Raw genomic sequence first — 19,830 nt, forward strand, 5'->3', positions numbered from 1 at the left:
CTGACCGAGTCAGGAAGAGGGGCCCCTTGACCTTAGACCACCCCAACCTCCAGAACCGAGAGATTTCAGTTGTTTAAAGCACCCAAACCCAGACTGCCAGGGACTTGGAGACCTAAACACCACCTCATTACTTGTTTTTCAAAGGATGTTTGTGCACACTCAATCATACCCCACTCTGTGACCCCATGGACTGTAGCCCGCCAGGGTTCTCTGTCTGTGGGATTTCCCAGGCAAGAATAGTGGAGCGGGTTGCCACTTCCTCCTCCAGGGGATCTTCTGACCCAGGGATGGAACCTGTCTCCCGTGCCTCCTGAACTGGCAGGCAGCTCTTCCCCACTGCGCCAGCTGGGAGGCCCCTTCTCAAAGCCCTCATCCTGGCACTCTGGTTTTCTTCGACTCCCAGCGGAAAACAACTGACACATCAGGCAGGCCTGTGGCTCCAGGGCCCCGAAGAGAAAAGGGAGGCAGAGGCACAGAAGGCGGACTTTACTGCAGCACAAATCGAGTCAGGAGCGGACAGGACACGGCAGCTCTCTGCGGGGAAAACCAGAGATGAGGCATCCTGCCCTCTAACCTCTGCTCGGCTGGAGGGAGGGGTGCTTCCCCAGGACACAGGCTGAACTTGCGTGTGACAGACAGGATGGACAGACACGCCCCGGCAGACACAGGCGGGCAGCACAGTCAAGTCCAGTTTTGCTACAAGGATCACTCTTGGCTTCAGAGTGAAACAAGCATCTCACCCCCCTCCACACACACACACACACGCATGCACACACAAGAAAGCTCTGCAGGCAGCTCTCCTACAGAAGTCAGACCCACCGTCTGGTGAGCCAGGCCTGGGTACACAGTGGCTATACAAACTATGCTGCAAACGGACTCAAAATTCCAGAAACATCATGAAGAACGAGAATTCTGTGTTTTCTTCCCATAAATGAAAAAGTAAGAAAAATCCCGCTTTCTGACTCTGGCTGGTGGCAGGCGGCCTCTGACTAACACAAAGTTCTCCCTGGAATTGTCCTCAGCCATCCACCGCCTGGTCTCTGCTGTCCGCCTGTCCTCGAGCCCCCTCACCAATGTCCCAGCCAACTTCAGATGAGATGAGGACCGCTGCGGGGCCCAGTGGCCTGGGAGGGCCTGGCACCACACTGCGGCCTGTCCACGGGCCCGGATGGAAGGGCAACAGAAGCCAAGGGCAGTGGCCTCCCGCCCTGGAGCCTCAAGGGAGGTTTTGCTGGTGAAAGTTCAACTCTGGGGGTGAGAAGTTTGGCTCTAAGAAGCCAGCTCCCCGGGGTGATCTGCAGACGCCTGTCCCAGGGTCTGGGGTGGAGCGTGGTTAAGAGCCAGTCTGGCCTGTTAGCGTCTGGGTTCCCACGAGTGCTCCTGGGGAACTTCCTTCCTGAGGACACCTTGTCGTGCTCCCCGGAACCCCTTTCACAAACACCTCTGGAAGCACAGCACCCCAGGGACCAAGCTCTCTGGGATAAAGCCCTTGGCTGAGCTGATACCGACCACTGCACAGACGCTGGAGAGGGGTGTGTGGGCTGAGGCCTGGCACTCAACCCTGGGGACCAATCGAGCGGAGGGGAGTCCCCGAGCCCCAGGGTGGGAGACTGGGACGATGGCTTGCGGGAGGGTGGAGGGGGCACTTTGCAGAAGCAGCTCTTGAGAACTGAGGCTGGAATCTGCCCACAAGCACTCGCAAGAGGGCCAGCGGGCGCCTAGAGGAGGCGAGTGACAGGGCAGCCGTCGGGCTCATCCAGGAACAAGGTGCTGAAGATGTCGTTGAAGAAGCTCGGGTGGTACCTGCAGGCTCGCTCACAGTCCGGGTTGAAGTTGACCTCCAGGATTTGCGGCTGCATTGCTCGTTTCCCTGATGGCACAGAAGCATGGCCTGTCTTACTCTGAGGAGGGGGGGCCTGGGACAGGGGTGCTGGGGGCCGCGAGGCTTCTCTGGAGGGGCCTGGCCTGAAGCCTGCTCTGGCAGGGGGAAGACCAGGGCTGCCTCCAACCCTGGGAGTGCCACGAGCGACCACACCCTGCTCAGATGTCTGGTTCAGTGGGACACTGGGTCCCCTCTCCTTGCACACAGGGCGCCTTTCCTCATGAGCCCTCTCCTGACACTACGGCCACCCACTTCCCTTTCCTCCTTGTGCTCCGCCCTGCAGGCTCTGAACCCTCAGGATGGGCCTCCTCTGATCCAGATCTCTGGGCTAATCAGAGAAAAGGGGCACGGGGCAGCGGGGACCAGGCAGAGACAACAGCGCCCTCTCTCTGTCCCTGGGGGGCTGGCGTGGCAGTGGGTGTGGGGTGGCTGGAGGATCAGCTCTGGGTAAACGGGGCGGGGTTGGGGAGCCCCCTCACCATCGGGACGGCTGTCCCACTTCAGCATGAGGTCGACTGCGTACACGGCCCGGGATGAGGGGTAGTCACAGAGGCCTAGCGGGGGCGGCCTGGCACACGCCACCTGGAACAGCTCCTTGAAGGCCTGGAAGATTTCAGCCTGGGGGCCGGGGGAAGGGGACACAGGGTCAGGGGGCCTGCAGGCTGACGCTGGGACCAGGCCCTCAGAGCAGCCCTTCCCGAGCCCTGGTCTCCAAGCGGCCAGTCACCTGCTCCAACATCCCTCATGACGCGGCTGCAGCCGCCTCTGCCTGACTCTCGCTGCTCTCTCACCTGGCACCCGCGCCCTGCAGACCTGTGTCCTCCCGCCTCAGCGCTTCCACAGCTCCTCCTGCGCCAAGCCCGGGAGCACAGCACCTGAGATGCTGACTCCAGAACGTGGGGACCAGCCTGTGTCCCCCAAAATGTGCGATTCCTGGGATGCACAGAGCCCACGTCTGTCCCAAGGGTGGTCCTGAAGGCCCTGCCAGGCTCCTCCCCTCCCCAAGGAGCCCTTGTGACACCCCACTAGGGCCAGAGGGGAGAAGGGGGGTCTCGCCCATACCCTCCCCCTCTGGCGGAGGAGCAGGACCACCAAGAAGAGGCGAAGGCCCCCCACGTGCCCGATGCTGCCCACGAGGCAAGCCCTGGCCCCTCGAGCTTGGCCAGCACTCACCTGGACACTCTTCCAGGGGAATTCTGGGTACTGCTTCTCAAACTCCGGGATGAACTCGTTGTAGTGTACCTGCAACAGACACAGGGCTCGTCGCACTCCGCCTGGGGCCTCCTCTGGGCAGGGACAAGGGAGGCCTGGCCTGCCCTGCCTTCACGCAGAACTGACATTCGCTGGGGCCCCAGGAAGGTGCCCACAGCCTCTCCAGCTCCACCCCTGCCAATGCAATCGGGGGCAGGAAATGGGGTCTGAGCTCTGGACACATTTACTTCTCAGGGCCTCAGTGTTTCCATCTGTAAAATGGGACAGTGCTCCTCGCCCAGTAAAGCTGCTTTGCAGGTGGCTGTGAGGTTCCAGTGAGGCACTGAATGCTGAGAGGGCCGGCCAACGGGGTACCATGTCCCTCTCAGAACGGTCACTGGAAGCAGAACTCCCACCTGACCCTGCAGGGCTCATGTCTGAGCTCAGCAATGGTTCAAAGTGCCTGCAGATGGCAAGGGCTTCTCAGGCCAAGACTGCACCCAGCACACACCTGAGCACGCCGGTCGTCAACTCAGGTTCCTCCCAGAGAGGACCACGATAGGCTTCCTAAGGAAGCCCAGGGTCCACACCCTGCTGGACACGCATCCCCCATGCGGGGGCATCGGAGGAGACGTGACCCTCAGGATGATGCCTGCTCCACAGAGGGAAGGCGCTCAGGCCTCGGAAATGACCTCAGCTATACGCCAGGGCTCCAGCAGGGGCTCAGGGTCCTAGGGACCAGCTGCCAACACAGCCCTGGGCAAGAGGAAGGACACGCAGCAGCAGCCCTGCTGGGTGGGCACGCGGCCTGGCCCCTCTGCCAGCGCAGGGCCCCCCGAGGAGACCTCACACACGGAACAGCGAGTGTTCAGCGCAGCTCAGGGCTTCCCTGGTGGCTCAGAATGTAAAGAATCTGCCTGCGATACAGGAGACCTGGGTTTGATCCCTGGGTCGTGGCAACCCACTCCAGTATTCTCGCCTGGAGAATTCCATGGAGAGACCCAGGGCAGGGCGGGAGTGTGTGTGTCACAAAGCGTGGGACACGATGAAGTGACTCACACACATACACAAAGTTCAGTTTACTAACATCACCATGTGCCTGGGAAATCATAGCCCCATGCTCAGGAGCAGCTGCTTTCTGGAAATGGGACCACAGGGCCACAGCAGAGCAGTATGGAGCAGGGTGGAGAGTGGCTGTGCCCTACCTCCCGCCTGCCCTGAACAGTCAGGACCAACAACCCTCCGGGCTCTCTCTCTCCACCGGGAGCTGGGCCCTGCCTCTGCCCAGTGGAGCCTCCCTCACCAACCTCAGGTGCTCCGTGGGCCAGCTGGGGGTTGATGCCCTCATCTCAAAGCTTTGCCCCCACGTCCTGTTGCTCGAGGCACCCAGGCAGCCCGGGGAAGACAGAGGGTCCAGGCGGGGTCACAGGCCAGCAGCAGCCACCCGCCCTGGGGGCCGTGCGACATGAACCAGGGAAGCCTCAGGACCCCGTTATCTCGACCTGAGCTGAGTGTCATGTGCCCCTCCGAGCGCTGGGGGCAGCGGTGGGAGGGGACGCAGGTCCCAGAGGGCAGCTCCTCGGACCAGTACACAGCTGGCCCCAAAGACACGCTGACAGGCATGGGGTCCCGTCTGCACCAGTCTCCACAGGGACCCGGCTCCTGAGACCCCGCCAGGCCTCACCTGCTTTAGCACTGCTTCCGGGTCATAGTTCATGACAGTGAAATGCTTCTCATAGTCGTCCAGGTCGTTGAGGGCAAAGGGCCTGCAGGACGAGCAGACGGATGCTCAAGTGGGTCCCGAGCGCGGCCGGTCCCAGCAGGGTAGGCAGGCAGGCGCTCGGAGCCCCCTTGCCGAGCATCCGTTCTCCCCCTGGTGAGAGCGGGCGGGGTGGTCCCACGGCCCCCGTGGGCTCACCACTAGACCCCCGCGAGCCCCTAAACATTGACAGGGTGTGCAGGGGTGGGGGCCTGTCACACGAGGGGGTGTTGACTTGGGGAGGGTTACTGCCGGTTACCATAAACGGGCTCAGCGGGGTCCCTGCTGGGGAAGGAGCCCCGGTGCAGGCGTTCTCATCCAGAGTAAAAGAGGCACTCCCCCAATCCCCGGCCCAGCTCCCCACACCCCCAGCCCAGCCTTATTACCGGTTAGAGAACCGCAGCCAGAACACATCGTACACGAACAACCTCAGGGGCTTCACCGATCGCAGCAGCAGGATGTAGCGGATGTCGAACTTGACCCTCCCCACGTCTTCCCGGAGGAACAAGACGGGGCTCTCGATGTACTTGGACACAACCTGAGGACGGGAGCAGGCTCGTGGGCGCTCCTCTCGCTGTGGCCAGGACGGAGCGGCCCGGCCCCCTGGCTGCGGCTCATGCCTGGGAACGCCCAAGCGTGGCCACGCCTGCAGCAGCGGACTCGCTCTCGAGCCTACCTCCCCCAAACCCGGGCTCAGGGGCCCCCGACTTGGTACCTGACCCCCGCACCCTGCGTCTCCCTGTCTTTTCATACCCATGTCTGAACTGCAACAAGCTCTTTCTCTTCATTGTTAGTTTAGAGAAAAGATGCCGCGGATTTTTAGGCTTTGAAAACTGGAAACAAATCCTCAGCCAAAAATCCACCGGCTCCCCATCCCAGGGCTGGGAACCTCCCCAGCGGTCATCTGGTGACTTCTGTCTCTCGGGCCTCTGTCTGTCCAGGAGCAAAACCTGTGTCCTTCACCTCCCCGACCGCTGGCCCCGTCACTACAGCACCTCCACCCAGGGCCCTGTGGGGCTCCCTGGCCCGGCCACCTCCCTCCTGTGGGTGGTCCCCTGGGGGCCCCTCTCTCTGCCGGCAAGGGCAGCGAGGAGCAACTCCTCCCATCTGAGCAACGATGCTGCCACCAGGACCCGCCCTCGCCGGCCCTCGAGAGCAGGCCTCCCCTCCACCTCCCAGCGCCCCAAGGCCCCACCTTGGGGGAGCTCTCACGGTGCCGGACGATGCTGTGCAGGTTCTTGGTGATGTGGGTGTCCAGGCTGCGGGCCAGGTTCCAGGGCTTACAGATCCAGTGGTTGTCCTCGCCCCTGGGAGCAGAGGAGTCGGCTAGGCTGTGTGTCCCTAGGCCTGCAGCCGCAGAGGGGGCCGAGGGAGGCGTCCCAGAGGAGACCTCAGAGGCTGGGCTTTGGGAGCCAGCAGTTGGCTGAGGCCAAGGGAGCTGCCCTCCAGGGGGAAGGGCCGTCAAGCCCCATAGTGGGCACGAGGCGGGCGCTCGGCCACGGGGTGGGCCAGGCGGAGGGAGACGGGGTGGTCAGAGATGGGGGCCACAGGAGCCTGCCGGGCGTTGGTGGTGGGGGGTGGGTCTCGGCTAGTGGCGCGCATGGGGGAGCTCACCGCCTCTCCCGCTGCTGGAAGTAGCTGATGAACTGGGGCAGCTCTGTGCGCAGGTTGAAGGTGCGGGGCAGCCAGGCCGGGCCCTCGGGGCCGCCCGCCCGGCGCGCGATGGATGCCAGGCAGTCCTTCACCGTCAGCAAGTTCTCACAGGGGAACTGGTTCAGCAGCACGTTGGGCCTCTCCTGGCTCAGCCTCCTGCGGGGCCAGGCAGGTACCGCTGGTCAGGGGAGGTGGTGGCTCCCAGGGGCAGGCGGGCTGGGCCCCTGGGCTGGGAGGCGCCTCACCTGTAGTCCTTGAAGTGCGAGAAGTTGTAGAGGACGTCGGCGTCCGCCTCGCTCTGGGTGAAGGTGAAGCGCGGGTGGGTGAGGTGGCTGAGCACCTGCTGGATGTCCGTGTAGACCCTGAGGGGGTGGGGGCAGGGCTGCGGTCACACTGTGCACATCCGCCCAGCAGCGGGGCCCTCGGACCCTGGCAACCTCGGATCCCCAACTTGTGAGACAGGACCCCAGGGCCCACTTCCTCGCGCTCATCCTGAGGATGAAACAGGACAACCCCAGTGTTTTACCGACCTGGGGTCCTTCCTCCCGCGTGCAAACAGGGCAGGCAGACACACTTAAAGAGGAGTGCCCTCAGAGAAGCGAGCCGGCGCCCCAAGGCCTGCAGGTGAGCCTGCGGCCCAGATGGCCTCATTCCACGCTGGCACCAGCCCTGGCCCCAGGCAGGGGAGAGGACGGGGGGTGGGGGGGCAGCTTCGGTGCGTGTCTGCCAGGGGCGGTAGATGTGGTCACACTTTGAAAGCAACGGGGCTGCGAGTGAAGGTGGGAGGGAGACAGGACCCTACCTGGACAATGATCCAGGAGTGGGGAGAGAGGCGAGGCCAACACGAGGCATCTAGCTCATGGCCAGTTACGGCTGGGGACGAGGCTACGGGGCCTCGGTAGAGCCTCCGACCAGAGGAAGTGGAGGGGTGTTGGGCTGTGGCCTCAGGGAAGGGGAGGATGGCCAGACGGGAGGAAACCCCCAGGGCCTGGGGGCAAGGGACACAGTGAGGAGGTTTGGGCAGCCAGACAGAGGGGACCCCGTGCGGACGGAGGCCAAGCTGCCCCCAGGCGGCTCAGCTATCTGGGCGGGGAATCCCCCTGCACCTCCACTTCCTCGCCTTTAAGATGGACTGTCTGCTTTCAGCCTGGGCTTGCAGGCCTACCTGGCCTGATGGAAGCTGCCAGTCCACAGCTGCAGACAGCTGGGAACGACCCCTCCTGGGCGTCTGGTTGCCCAGCATGGGCTGGCTCCCGGCTCACCCTCCCTTCTCGGGCGTCTCTCTGTGACCCTGAGACCCCACCCCTGGCGGTCCCTGCTGTGCTGCCAGGAGGCGGCAGCCTGATGGGGGATGTCCCAGGAGTCTGGGGAGTGCATGAGGAAAGGCAGCAAGAAGTCTCGTCACAGTCTGGGGGTACGGGTGGGCTACGCACTTGAAGACGTGGTCACAGGGGTACCCTGCGGGGCTGACGGCCAGGGGCAGCTTCTCCTTGTTCTCCTCCAGTATGGCCTAGAAAGGAAACGCTGGAGGTAGAAACAGACCTTCAAGAAAGGGAGCAAGTGAGCACAGGCCTCCTCCTTCCTGCACACCAGGCTTCTGTGATCCTGGGGGGCACACCTGGACTCAGGTAGAGCCCTTCTCGGGTGCTGGGGTGCCTGGAGCCCCCTGATCACTCCTGCCCCAGAATTCCAGAGCTCAAGGCCCCTCAGGTCCTGAACAGCCTGTTCGGTGTCAAAAGAACAGTGTAGACACTGCTCTCAACCTTCTTGTCGCTTCTAAACGCCTCTTCCAAGTCACAGGCCGCCGCCCAGGAGGCGCTGTCCCGGGAGGGAGCTGCTCTGAGGGTTAAGCAGCGTGGTGGTTTAAAACCTGTTCACATACTTTCTGGCATTCCTTTCAAAAGGCATAGTTAATAATGCATCTCCCCTTGAGCGCCAGCTGGGCTGAATGATGTGTTTGTAACCCACGGGAAGAAGAGTCTGCAAACTTGTGAAAGGACCTGTGGCCTCCTCCCGTCTCCCCTCTGTTCACTTCCTCCCAGAGTGTCAGCCGCCATGTCCCAAGGACGCTCAAGAGGCCCCCTAGCCACAGCCAGCGTCGCATTCCCAGGCTTGAGTGCTCCACGGGGGCTGGTCCTCAGCCCGACCAAGCCTCAGACAACAGCCTGACTGTGCTCACGAGAGAGCCAGGGCCAGAAACGCCCAGCTGGGCTGCTCCCCACCTCCTTTCCACAGAAAGCAAGACATAAATGTCTGCCAGGAAGCAAGACACAGCAAACATCTGCTGCTCTGGGCAGCTATGTTTTAGAACAGGCCGTTATCTGGTACTAACGGAGTAATACAGGCAACCCCAGGGCCCAGAGCACAGGCCTGACCCAGCTGGGTCAAAAATCACCAGGATGTTTAAGAAAACCAGTGTCTGAACTCTTCTCCTCTTCTTGGGCCAGTGGGGGGCATTCCCCCTAACCACCCCCTGCCCCAAATTACTGATTTCAATTCACGTTCCTTTAACAACCTCAAGACCAGGAAATCTTTGTCTCTAAGCCACCCGTCAACCACGCCTTTGCGTTCACACACTCATTCAAGTAAGCACATACTAAATGCAGGCACTCTACAAGGCTCTGAAATACACCTCTGAATTAAGAAGAGAGATTACTGAGTTTCTGACAAGGCTCAATCACCACTGGCTTAAATTCACAGGGAAAAGTGCCAACAGGCCCACCACGCTGGCCCAGGCCTCCCAGTCGGAGAACCACAGGACAGCTAACACTAGGCACCCTGCCCACTTGTCAATGCGGGGTTAGCTCGTTTCCTCCTTTCACCATCCTCTGGGGTGCTCGGTGAGCGACTGAAGGACTGGTGGGGGTCAGAGAAACGTCAACATGCTGCTGAAAGGCTAGAGCCTCGGCCCACAAGTCACCAGGACCCTCCGGGTTTGGACTCCAGCTCCTTCGCCAGCCGTGCGGCCTTTGACAAGTTACTTAATTTCTCTGTGCATCAGTTTCCTCACCCCCCGTTAAATAACGATGCAACAGGACTGGATGCCCTGCCGTGAGGGTTACAGCTGAGCACACCCATAAAGCGCTAAGCAGAGGCTCGTGCATCCCTCGGTGTCTCACTGGGATGAGCGGATGAGAAGAAGCGGCTGGAGATGAGAGGCGGGGAGGAGAGGGGGCTGGGGTGTTAATTCCTGCTCAGCTCTGCTTGGTCCTGCTCCCACCAGCTCCACTTGCCACCCCGCCCCCGGCTGCACCAACCCTGGCTCCCTATGCTGGCCTGCCCCATGGACCGGGCCCTGCACGAACTGCCCACCAGCCTGGCCCTGGGAGTGGGTCCCCTGGTCCCAGTGGGGCCCAGACAACTGACTGTCATCCGCAGCTACGATGCTCGCAATGACCACTTGTGGGCCTACTGTGCACCATGAAACACACCATGCAGTGTATAAGCAGTGTCCTCACACCCCCGGTGAGGGAGGTGTCAGGAGACAAGGGAGTGGTCCCAGGCCGAGATTCACAGCCCAGCTGCACGGCCCCCACCCCAGACCCCATAACAAGGAGCAGCAGTATTGCATGCCCCCTCCACCCCGTCCACCAGCTCCACACTGCCCCCTCCACTCCGCCCACCAGCTCCACCCACCTCCACCCCATCCAGCAGCTCCACCCCCTGACCCTGTCCAGCAGCCCCCCCACCCCGCCTCCAACTGGCTCCACCCTCCCCTCCAGGAGGGTTCCAGCATTGCGATCCCGGGCTCTGGGCTCCGCGCTGACGCCAAGCAGTGCGGCCACATGCAGCTCATGTTTGCTCACTGAGCTCTGAGACCCTTGTCTCGCAGACACCCCCAGACTCCTCTCTACCTCCCATGGCACCCAGCTGTGGCTCTGCCACATCTGGTGACCTGGTGGAGCACGTTCCAGAAGCCACTGGGCAAATAGGCCCAGGGGGTCAGGGCCAAGGTCCCACCTGGTAGTGCTCGGCGGGTGGCTCGGGCGTGGAGGAGCTGAGGTCCAGCAGGTCGGTGGGGGCCCAGGGCAGCAGCACGCACCTCCGGATCAGCGGGTCGGCCTCTCCGTAGGCGAAGTCCCGGGTCACCTCCTCTGCACCAGGACGCGCGGGCGGTCAGCGGGGCGGCGGGCGAGCGGCCAGCCCTTCCTCGGGGGGTGGGGCCCACTTACCGCCCGTGTCCAGGTCCCTCAGGGGCCACAGCAGCGTGTAGGCCACCTGCTGGGGCGCGTAGAAGAAGGGGGCGGTGGCGAAGCTGGGCACGTCCGCGTGCTGGATGCGCGACCCAAACTCGTCCATGATATACCACACCGGCACTTTCTCCTCGGCCGTCTGCGGGCGGAGCGCACACCACCCTCACCCACGGGTCCTCCGGTCCCTGCACCTTTCCCAGCGTTCACGACCCGCACACTGGCCGCCAGCCCGTCTACACTCAACTCTCAGGGCCTGGGACACCCACCAGGCATGCCTCCAGCCCCCTGAACACAAGGCTGCCAGGCCAGGGGACTGCTGTGTGATCACAGGTGGGGTAAAGGTACGTGTAAAGAAGGCACTTAGCCTAGCAGCCACATGGGGGTGCTTGGTTTTGTGTGTGTGCCAGGGGGAGGAAGGGGAGTTCAGGGAAGGCTTCCTGGAGGAGGCGACAGCTGCGATCACAAGAAACAACTTTTGTCTTTTCCCAGGCTGAAAGTAAGTAGGGGTCTGATGCATGAGGGTGGGTCTGGGGGTGTGCTGGGGAGTGATGTAAGCCCCAGAGCACGCTGAAGGGACTGGACTCTACTCCTGAAGGCAGGAAAAAAATCACTAGGGGTATTTAAGAGAGTGCTGGAAGCAGCAGGCACTGGGAAAGAGACAGCCAGGTCACTGGGCTCACGTCTCGGGGTCTGGGACAAGGTTGTGTCCAAGGCCATGTGGATACTTGGGTCTCTGGCACTGGCTGGCCCAGGGCGAAGAGTAACAGGCCCATGATGAAGTCACAGGGAACCAGGGCAGCTCCCACTGGCCGGGAAAGGGAGTCTGCTCACTTGTGGGGTCAGGGGACCGCCTCCCACCAGCCCCGATAGCATGCGGTGGCGCAGGCCTGGCTGCTTCCCCTGGGGCCCGGCTGCCCGCTCACCCCGTGGGCCAGCTGGTAGGTCTGGTTGAACTTCCACATCTCCTCCAGCACCAGGTCCACGGCCTCGGCGCTGGGCAGCTCGCCGTGGAACTCGACGCCCATCAGGTTGGCCATGCGGTGCAGGAGCCCCGGCACCTGCTGCAGCTGCTGGCGGGCATGCGTCACGCGGCACGTCCAGGCGTGGTCGATGAGGAAGATGCTGCGGGCACAGGCCACGGCGGGGGTGAGTGAGGTTACCACATGGCCAAGGCGAGAGGCGGGGCTGGGCAAGGGCCAGTGGAGGGGTAGCCGCTCAAGGCAGAGGCCGGGGCTGCAGCCTGGACCCAGTACCAGGCCTGGGTGGGGGTCTGGCTCTGCCCGCTGTTTTGTCCTGGGAAATTCCCACCCCTCTTTCAGTTTCTCAAACAGGGGAACACATCCCTACCCATCCTGTCGCGAGGCTGCTGTGAGGATCAAATGAGACAAACAGCCAGCTGCCTACACTGGATCCTCGGGTGTTGAGGGGTTGACTATTACAGTGATCACAGTGAACATTAAGTGTCCTTGGCTGGATTCTGAGCTGCTAGAAAGTGGGCCCACGCCCCCACCTTGCTACCTGCAGGCAGATGCGCAAAGAAGCCCCACCCAGAGTTCACTTGTGCTCACCCGGGACCTCTGGGCATTGCTCACGAGGTGCCAAGGCCTTGTGCTCCCACACCACCTCGCTGGAGGGCGAGGAGTTCCCCTGTAGGCCTGAGGCCCTGCCTGCCCCCAGCCCACCAGTCAGGCTGCCCGACACCACCCCAGCCTGGCTGGACGTGGACTCCCCAGTGCACAGGGTTCTGCCTGCGGGGGAAGCAGCTGTGGTCTCCCCACCCCACTAAAGCAAAAGGAACAGCAAGCCCTCCAGTCCTGCGGTCGGGGGCCAGCTCACTGCGCTCACACTTTTTGTTGGCACATCCCGAAACAAACGCAGACTTACTCCTGCCCTCGTGCATGGAGCCGGGAGCACCTGGGGGTGACCTGGGCAGACGCACACGGGGGCTGCCGGACACAGTGGGTCCAGAGCAGATGGAGGCTGGGCCTGGCTACTAGGGGAGACTCACAAAGGTCCGAGGGCAGACAGGGCCCAGAGCCGCGCTCCCAATCTCAACACCATGCCCATCCACTCCCAGACCTGCCTGCTGGTGTGAGTCGCGGGGGCAGGGGGGCAGGGAGCCCCTTGAGGAGGCCGCTGGGCCTGCCGACGGCCAGCACAGGTGGGAACGGAGCGGGCAAGTGCACAGGTCTGCTGTACGGAACTTAATGAGTTTCTGCGTCAGAGGACACGTGGGTGGTGGTGCCCGGCTGCTGTAATTACGTGTGGCCCCTCCCACCCTACCAGGGGCTGGTGAAGGAGCTGGGAAAGCAGGAAGAGCTATGGACACAGACGCCCAGGAACCCGCAGGGGCTGGCGAGTTCCTCCCCCTCACCCTGCCCAGGGTTTCAACGAAGTTACGCCTGTCCTGGCTGAGGACAGTTCCTCTGGCCCCTGGAAGGCAGGAAGCCTGGGGTCCAGTCCTAGCTCTGGCCTTTCTACCCTGGGGCTCCGTGCAAGGCCCAGGCTCACCTCTGCCCCCCCAACCCCGAGTCCCCACTCGAGGAATCAACCAGGCCATGCTGCTCACATTCACTGATGTGAAGGCCAGGGCCCCTACAGAGACCAGATTCAGCAGGACCAGCAGGGAGGCCTGGGCGCGGGGTGTCCCTGGAAAAGCCCAGGCTCGTGAGTTAAGATGGCCCTGGGATGACACCCACACCTGTGACCAGCTGTGCGATCCTGGGTGAGCCCGTTCCCATGGGGTCCTCACTGGCAAGATGGGGCCTCGCCACACGTGGTCAGTGTGACCGCCGGGACAGGTTAAGAGGCACCTGGGGGGAGGCCGCTCTGCAGACGCACGAAACAGCAAACACGGGAACGTCATCGGTGTCGGGGCCGATAGGGCCCTCAAGTCCAGCTGGAAACACGGCGGCTGCCGCGCGCCTCGTCTCAGGCTGGCTTAAGTGGCCAGTGGCCTGGCCCGGAGGAGCAGGAGCGCCTGCAAGGACTGCTTCTCTGGGGGCGACGGCCGGGGTGACATCCTTCAAGAAGGAGCCGCGGTGCGGACGAGAGGGCCCGGCCCTCGGCTCCTTACCTGTTGGGGTCGGCCGCCTGCAGCCCGTTCTCGTTGGTCACGATGACCTTGTAGCAGAGCTCGCCGCCGGGGTTGGGCTTCTTGCGCGCTTCCTGGGCCGCCTCGTCCTCACTCTCCTCCTCTTCGGCTTCCTCCACCTGCATGATCCCGAACATCTCCCCAGCGTCGAAAACCTGGGGGCCAGAGGCAGGGGGGTGTTGGCAAGACGCTCCGTTCCTGCCCCGTTCCTTCCGCCACGCCCTGGCCTCGGGGATGAACTGAGCCCCGAGGACAGGGCCTCTTTACTGTCCAGCTGCCCATCTTACACCCAGGAGACAGGTTTCCAATCAGTGGGAATGAGGGCCTCACCTCCTCCACCAACACGGGCGCCGTTATCCGGGTGCCCCAGCCTGTGGGACCCGCGCCTGGGGGAGGGACCGCCCGCGTGCACCTCCCAGTGACAGCCAGTCTGGGCTCCTGCTTCACAGGGAAAATGCGGCCCAGAAGGTCGAGGGGGCGGCTCTGCTCACAATGCCTGGAAGAGGCAGGATCGCGGCGGGCCAGGGATTTCAGCTCAGCTTTGTTCTCACCAGAACCACCAACCCAACGCCAGGGCAGCAGAGGAGATTTGTAAGGAAATGGGGGTGGGGGGCGGTGCTCAAGAGTGCCCTGCAACCACACCCACCCAGGTCTGTACCAAGCATGGCCTGGGGCTGGTTTCCTGGGGCCCCTGGGCCAGGATGGGACAAAAGGAAAGGGCCTGGGTTTCCTTGAGTTTCCCTGGCAACTGCAAGCCACTTGCAGCTGGTGAAGGGGACAAGCCAGTTGGTCCCCATGCGGCCACACTCAAGACCCGGCGTCTGCCACAAGTTGGCAGGTCACTGGATCATTCCATGCCTCAGTTTCCCCATCCATACAATGGGAATATTAGGATCTACCTGCGACTTGTTGGGAGGGTTAGCTGACTAACACACACAGAGAGCATAGAAGCTACTCTGTAAGCACTTGACACCATGACACTTCTGAGCCTAGTCTCTCAGCAGCAAAGGGACATCAGCCACCGTCCAGAGGAGCTGAGAGCAACACATCAGATCAATCGGCGCACAGAAGGACTCAACAAAGACCAGCTGCCCCTAAAATGTATTTCCCATGACTCCACTAAAAACAGGAGACACACTCATCTCAGCAGTTGGCAATCAGCCATCCATTCAGGCATGAGCAGCGCTGATGTGCTGGGCAGGACAGGCACTTGGGGGTGTGAGGATGAGTGACGCATGACCTTGCCCTGGGAGCTGACGACAGAGAGCCAGAAGGGGCCATCTGAGAGGCTGAGATAACCCCTGCAGGGGCGCCGTCCTCTGAAGTGAGTGGTGAAGGAAGCAGAAGATTAACTGATTTGGCTGCTCCAGGTCTCTGTTGCAGAATCTTATAGCTGCAGACTCTGGGCTCTAGTTCTCTGACCAGGGATCAAACCTGGCCCCCTGCACTGGGAGTGGGAAGTCTTAAGACACAGGGCCACCAGGGAAGTCCCAGGAAGGGGAAGATTTCAACGTGTGGCTGTCAGGTGGTGGTGTGAGAACTCCAGGCAGAGTAGCTGGGGCAGGAAGGGTTGCAGAGCCCATCAGGTGCATCCCAGGGGAGCTAGGGCACTTTCTGGGATGGAGTCTTGAACCCCTAGCCACCCAGAAAGCCTGGAGGCAGGGGAAACCACAACTCTTACTCTGGTTTGGAGTTCAGGAGAGAACAGCTCAGAGGCTGGGGTCCAACCCAGAACCCCAAATCTCCATCCCTCCACACCCAAACCTGACAAGGGGAAGGGGGCAGTGTAGGGCCTGCCCTCTCCCAGCTGTGGAATGGCCACGACCACCATCCCTTCACAACGGGGCTGGAGGAGCCCCTATGGAGGGAGGGGAGGGGAGTGGTTTTGCAGCTGGGAAATTCCTGTTGGCCAGAAAGAACTGAAATTTATTTCAAAACACTCCCCCTGGTTTCCAAGCCAGTGGCGGGCAGGAGTGGCCCCCCCCTTCCTCGGTCAGCAGGTGCCTGTTCTGCCAGCAAGCATCCTCCCCCACACCTGGGCCCCCAGCAGCAGGTCTGTCAGAACGAGGGCTGCAGGTTTGGGTCCGGCAAAGTGGTGACTCACAGGTCTGCCCGTCACCCCAGCAAGGGAGGGTCATGGAAAAGTACTGGGTGCCCCTGAGCAGAGCAACGGTGGCCAGGATGGCGGAGACATTACACTCCAGTGACTACATGCTGGGCACACCTCTGCACCCAGACTCCACCAAGACAGTGGGAGCTGGGGCCATGTTTCCTGGATTTGGACTCAAGACGGGCAAGTGACTTGCACGAGCGACTTCACTGCCCACAGAGGCTGGCAGGGCCAGGGCTAGGGTGTTTCCACCTCGTGATCCATTCACCCAGCACCAGAAGACCATTTTATCCTAACCAACTGCTGCGGTCCCCTTCCTGCACAGCAGAGGGTGTGGGACTAGAGCAAGTACTTGGGAAATGCTGGCAAATGGAGGGCGGGCTTGAGGGGGAAAGAATTCAGTTACAAAAGGCAGGTACCAATAACACTGTATCTTTTTAATAGCATCTACCCTTGTTTTGGTCTCCTGGTGGCTCAGAGGTTAAAGCGTCTGCCTGCAATGCGGGAGATCTGGGCTCCATCCCTGGGTCGGGAAGATCCCCTGGAGAAGGAAATGGCAACCTACTCCAGTATTCTTGCCTGGAGAATCCCACGGACAGAGCAGCCTGGTGGGCTACAGTCCACGGGGTCACAAAGAGTCGGACACGACTGAGCGACTTCACTTTCTTTCTTTACTTTCTTACCCTTCTTTTGAACAGGAAGGTACTTGGTCCCCCCCCCAACCCCCGTCGCCCTCCGCCCCATGTCAGACGTCCAGAGTCTGGCTGAGAGGGTGGGGTTCACCCAGCAGCCCCTGGGATCTCAATTCACCAGTTGCACCTCTCAAGTCTGTCTTGACCCAGGAGGTACCCCGGAAAGGGCCTGGCTCCAGCTCAGGTCCCATGAATGTGCTCTGGCTTCAGCATCTGGGCAAACCACCAAAACCCAGGGCTCACCCCTCAGCTAGGACCCTGGAGAGACCCTTCGGAGGTAGAGGCTAGAGCATAGGCCAGCAGAAAGGAGCTGTCCCTACAACGGAGACCCTTGAACCATCTGAACTCTTAAAAACAATTTTTTTTTAAAGTTTTTGGTCGTGCCATGCCACATGTGGGATTGAACCCCTGCCCCCTGCACTGGAAGCGTGGAGTCTGGACTGCCAGGGTAGTCTCCGAGCTCTTTTCATTTTTGTTTAGATGCCGTCTCTGCCTCCCACAGCCTTTTCCTTAATCTGCAAGATGACGGTGACCTGGGGCTCAAATCAAATGAAGGAACACGAAAGAATTCTATGAAGAAAGCTGCTAGTTCTGAGGTCGGACAGACTTTAGGAGGGTCACTTCCTCTTTCCGAGCCTCAGTCTTCTCAACTGTAGGAAAGGGGTGATGGATCCTAACCCTCACAGGGCTGCTTTGGGCTCGGATTGTGGAGGACGCAGCCCAGGGCCTGGCACGCACAACGGAAGCCAAAGTTCATTTTAGTTCCATTCTCGCCGCAGCCCTGGCCCAGCCCCAGCTGCTGGCAAGACCGGGGTCACAGGTAGGGGCTCCAGCCGCCGCTCTTAGGCCCCAAACCGCCACAAAAGTTAAACTTTACGGCGTTTGGGCATCAAGCCATGCTCAAATCTCCGGCCCTGTGCACCTCCTGCGTCGTCCGTCCACGCCGGCCCCCGACTCTCCCCGTGCGCGTCTCACCCAAGCCCGCCCTGGAACGCACGTTCCCTCCCATCTCCACGCCGCCAACTCCCCCTGGCGCGCTTCCCCAACCTCTCGCGTCCTCCGGAGGGGCCCCTGGCCGCCCCACCCCAGCGGTTCTCCGCTCGAAGCCGGCCCGCTGACCACACCCTCCCAGGTAGAAAACTCCAGAGCCACCCACCCCAGCGGCGCGCTCGGGACGCTGCGTGCGCGCCGCGAGGGCCCGCACCCCGGCTTTCCCGGGGGCACCCCGGGCCTCCCCGCGCGGCGCCCCGACCCGCACCTCGTGCTCCAGCTTGTGCAGGAGGCGGCCCCAGTACCGCTCGGGGACTCCCGACGCACGCAGCGCCGGGCCGTGCAGAGCCGCGAACTCGGCCAGGGCAACCCGCGCATCCTGCTCGGGGTCGAGGACCGACTCTGAGCCCGGCTCCGGCTCCGGCTCTGGCGTCAGGACCCGGCTGCTGCGCTCCGGCGTCGGGTCGGCCTGCATGGCGCCTCCGCCAGCGCCAGAAGCCCAGCGCGCCCGCGAATCCCGCGGGCCCGGCCCTCCGGACTCGGCCCGCAAGCCCCGCCCGCCGAGGCCCACAAGCCCCGCCCTCCTCCGGGCTCCCCCGCCGCCCCCGCCCGTCGCGGCCCGCCAGCTCCGCCCACAAGCCCAGGCTCCGGGAAGCCGGGGGGGCGGGGCCTCCCGAGAAGGGCGCGTGCGTGAGCGCGGGGGCGGAGCCTTTGTGGCTCTGGCGGGGCTACCGGAGTGTGCGCACGCGCGGCTGGTGCGGGGGCGGTGTCTTCTCGTTCAGCCCGAGGCTGTCTGGGCGGGTGCCGGAAGTGAGGCTGTGGTCGGAACCGGATGGGGCTCCAGACTGCTTCCAAAGGAGAAACAGAGGCTCACAGATAGCCGCGGGGCAGAGCAGCTTCCCCGAACGGCACCGATCCGGGCTTGATGACTCGCAGACCCACGGAGGTTGGGGGCGGGGAATCTCGTTCTTTTGAATACGTCACCAGATTTTAGGTGCAAACAGTGACCTGTCTCAGTTTCCTTACATTTGGTTTCAGAATATGAATTTATTCAGATAAAACTGGGAGTATTTTTTTTAATCCTTCTTAGAAATGCGTTGTATTGTTCCCCCCTTTTCAATTTTTTCAGTAATTGTAATTTGCTGGAAAGCGCTGTTGCTGCTAAGTCTCTTTAGTCATGTCCGACTGCCACCGGGTACATGGCAGCCCACTAGGCTCCTCTGTCCCTGGGGTGCTCCAGGCAAGAAAACTGGAGTGGGTTGCCATTTCCTTCTCCGGGAAAGTGCAAAGGCAAAGGTTTTCTGTGTGTGTGCTTCAGTTCAGTTCAGTTCAGTCGCTCAGTCGTGTCCGACTCTTTGCGACCCCATGAATCGCAGCACGCGAGGCCTCCCTGTCCATCACCATCTCCCGGAGTTCACTCAGACTCACGTCCATTGAGTCCGTGATGCCATCCAGCCATCTCATGCTCGGTCGTCCCCTTCTCCTGCCCCCAATCCCTCCCAGCATCAAGAGTCTTTTCCAATGAGTCAACTCTTCGCATGAGGTGGCCAAAGTACTGGAGCTTCAGCTTTAGCATCATTCCTTCCAAAGAAATCCCCGGGTTGATCTCCTTCAGGATGGACTGGTTGGATCTCCTTGTGAATATCTTGATTAAAATTTTTAAGCTGATTTTGAACAAAATGCACCAGTTTAGAGGACTTGGTCAATGGGACTAGAACACTTAAGTTGTGCAAAAGCTCAAATTTCCAAATTCCAGTTGGTGATGATGAAATAAAATTCACACTTTATGGCAAGACAGAAACTTAAGTATAAAATCCCTCCCTTTTAGTGTAAATTGTACCTCTGCACTAACCAAACCTCCTTGGAAGATAACCTTCCTAATCTTATCAAGGATCTCTACTCCTTAGGAGATAAGCTTCCTTCTTAACCTTACAAGAGGCCACAGGGACCCATGACCCACTACTTGTTTTGTACACGTGGATCTGGATTGTGTAGACTGTTGATAATGTATCATTTAATGTATAGTGCTTTTGGAAAAGGAAATGGAAACCCACTCCAGTTTTCTTGCCTAGAAAATCCCATGGACAGAGGAGCCTGGCAATCTACAGTCCAGGGGGTTTTAAGAGTCAGACACGACTTAGTGACTAAACCATAGCACTTTGTCTCAAAAACTTAAAACACACCTGTAGCTCAGTCAGTAAAGAATCCACTGTGATGAAGGAGACCAAGGCTTGATACCTGGTTTGGGAAGATCCCTGGAGAAGGA

General features: G+C 61.2%; 1 protein-coding gene across 1 annotated transcript; it reads right to left on the reverse strand.

Moving 5' to 3' along the window:
• Positions 1–471: 471 nt before the first annotated feature.
• TTLL12 (tubulin tyrosine ligase like 12) lies at positions 472–18,165 on the reverse strand. The gene is made up of 14 exons (XM_069581735.1): positions 17,833–18,165; positions 13,755–13,927; positions 11,602–11,800; positions 10,658–10,817; positions 10,446–10,579; positions 7,919–7,995; positions 6,731–6,847; positions 6,447–6,641; positions 6,028–6,139; positions 5,219–5,370; positions 4,758–4,839; positions 3,056–3,124; positions 2,362–2,500; positions 472–1,870 (listed from the first exon to the last, which is right to left on the reverse strand). Exons 1-14 carry the CDS (start codon positions 18,037–18,039, stop codon positions 1,719–1,721), a joined length of 1,968 nt encoding a protein of 655 aa, XP_069437836.1. The 5' UTR covers positions 18,040–18,165; the 3' UTR covers positions 472–1,718.
• Between the last annotated feature and the right edge of the window lie 1,665 nt (positions 18,166–19,830).

The sequence above is a fragment of the Ovis canadensis genome, chromosome 3 (assembly GCF_042477335.2).
Source record: "Ovis canadensis isolate MfBH-ARS-UI-01 breed Bighorn chromosome 3, ARS-UI_OviCan_v2, whole genome shotgun sequence".
NCBI classification, from domain to species: Eukaryota; Metazoa; Chordata; class Mammalia; order Artiodactyla; family Bovidae; genus Ovis; species Ovis canadensis.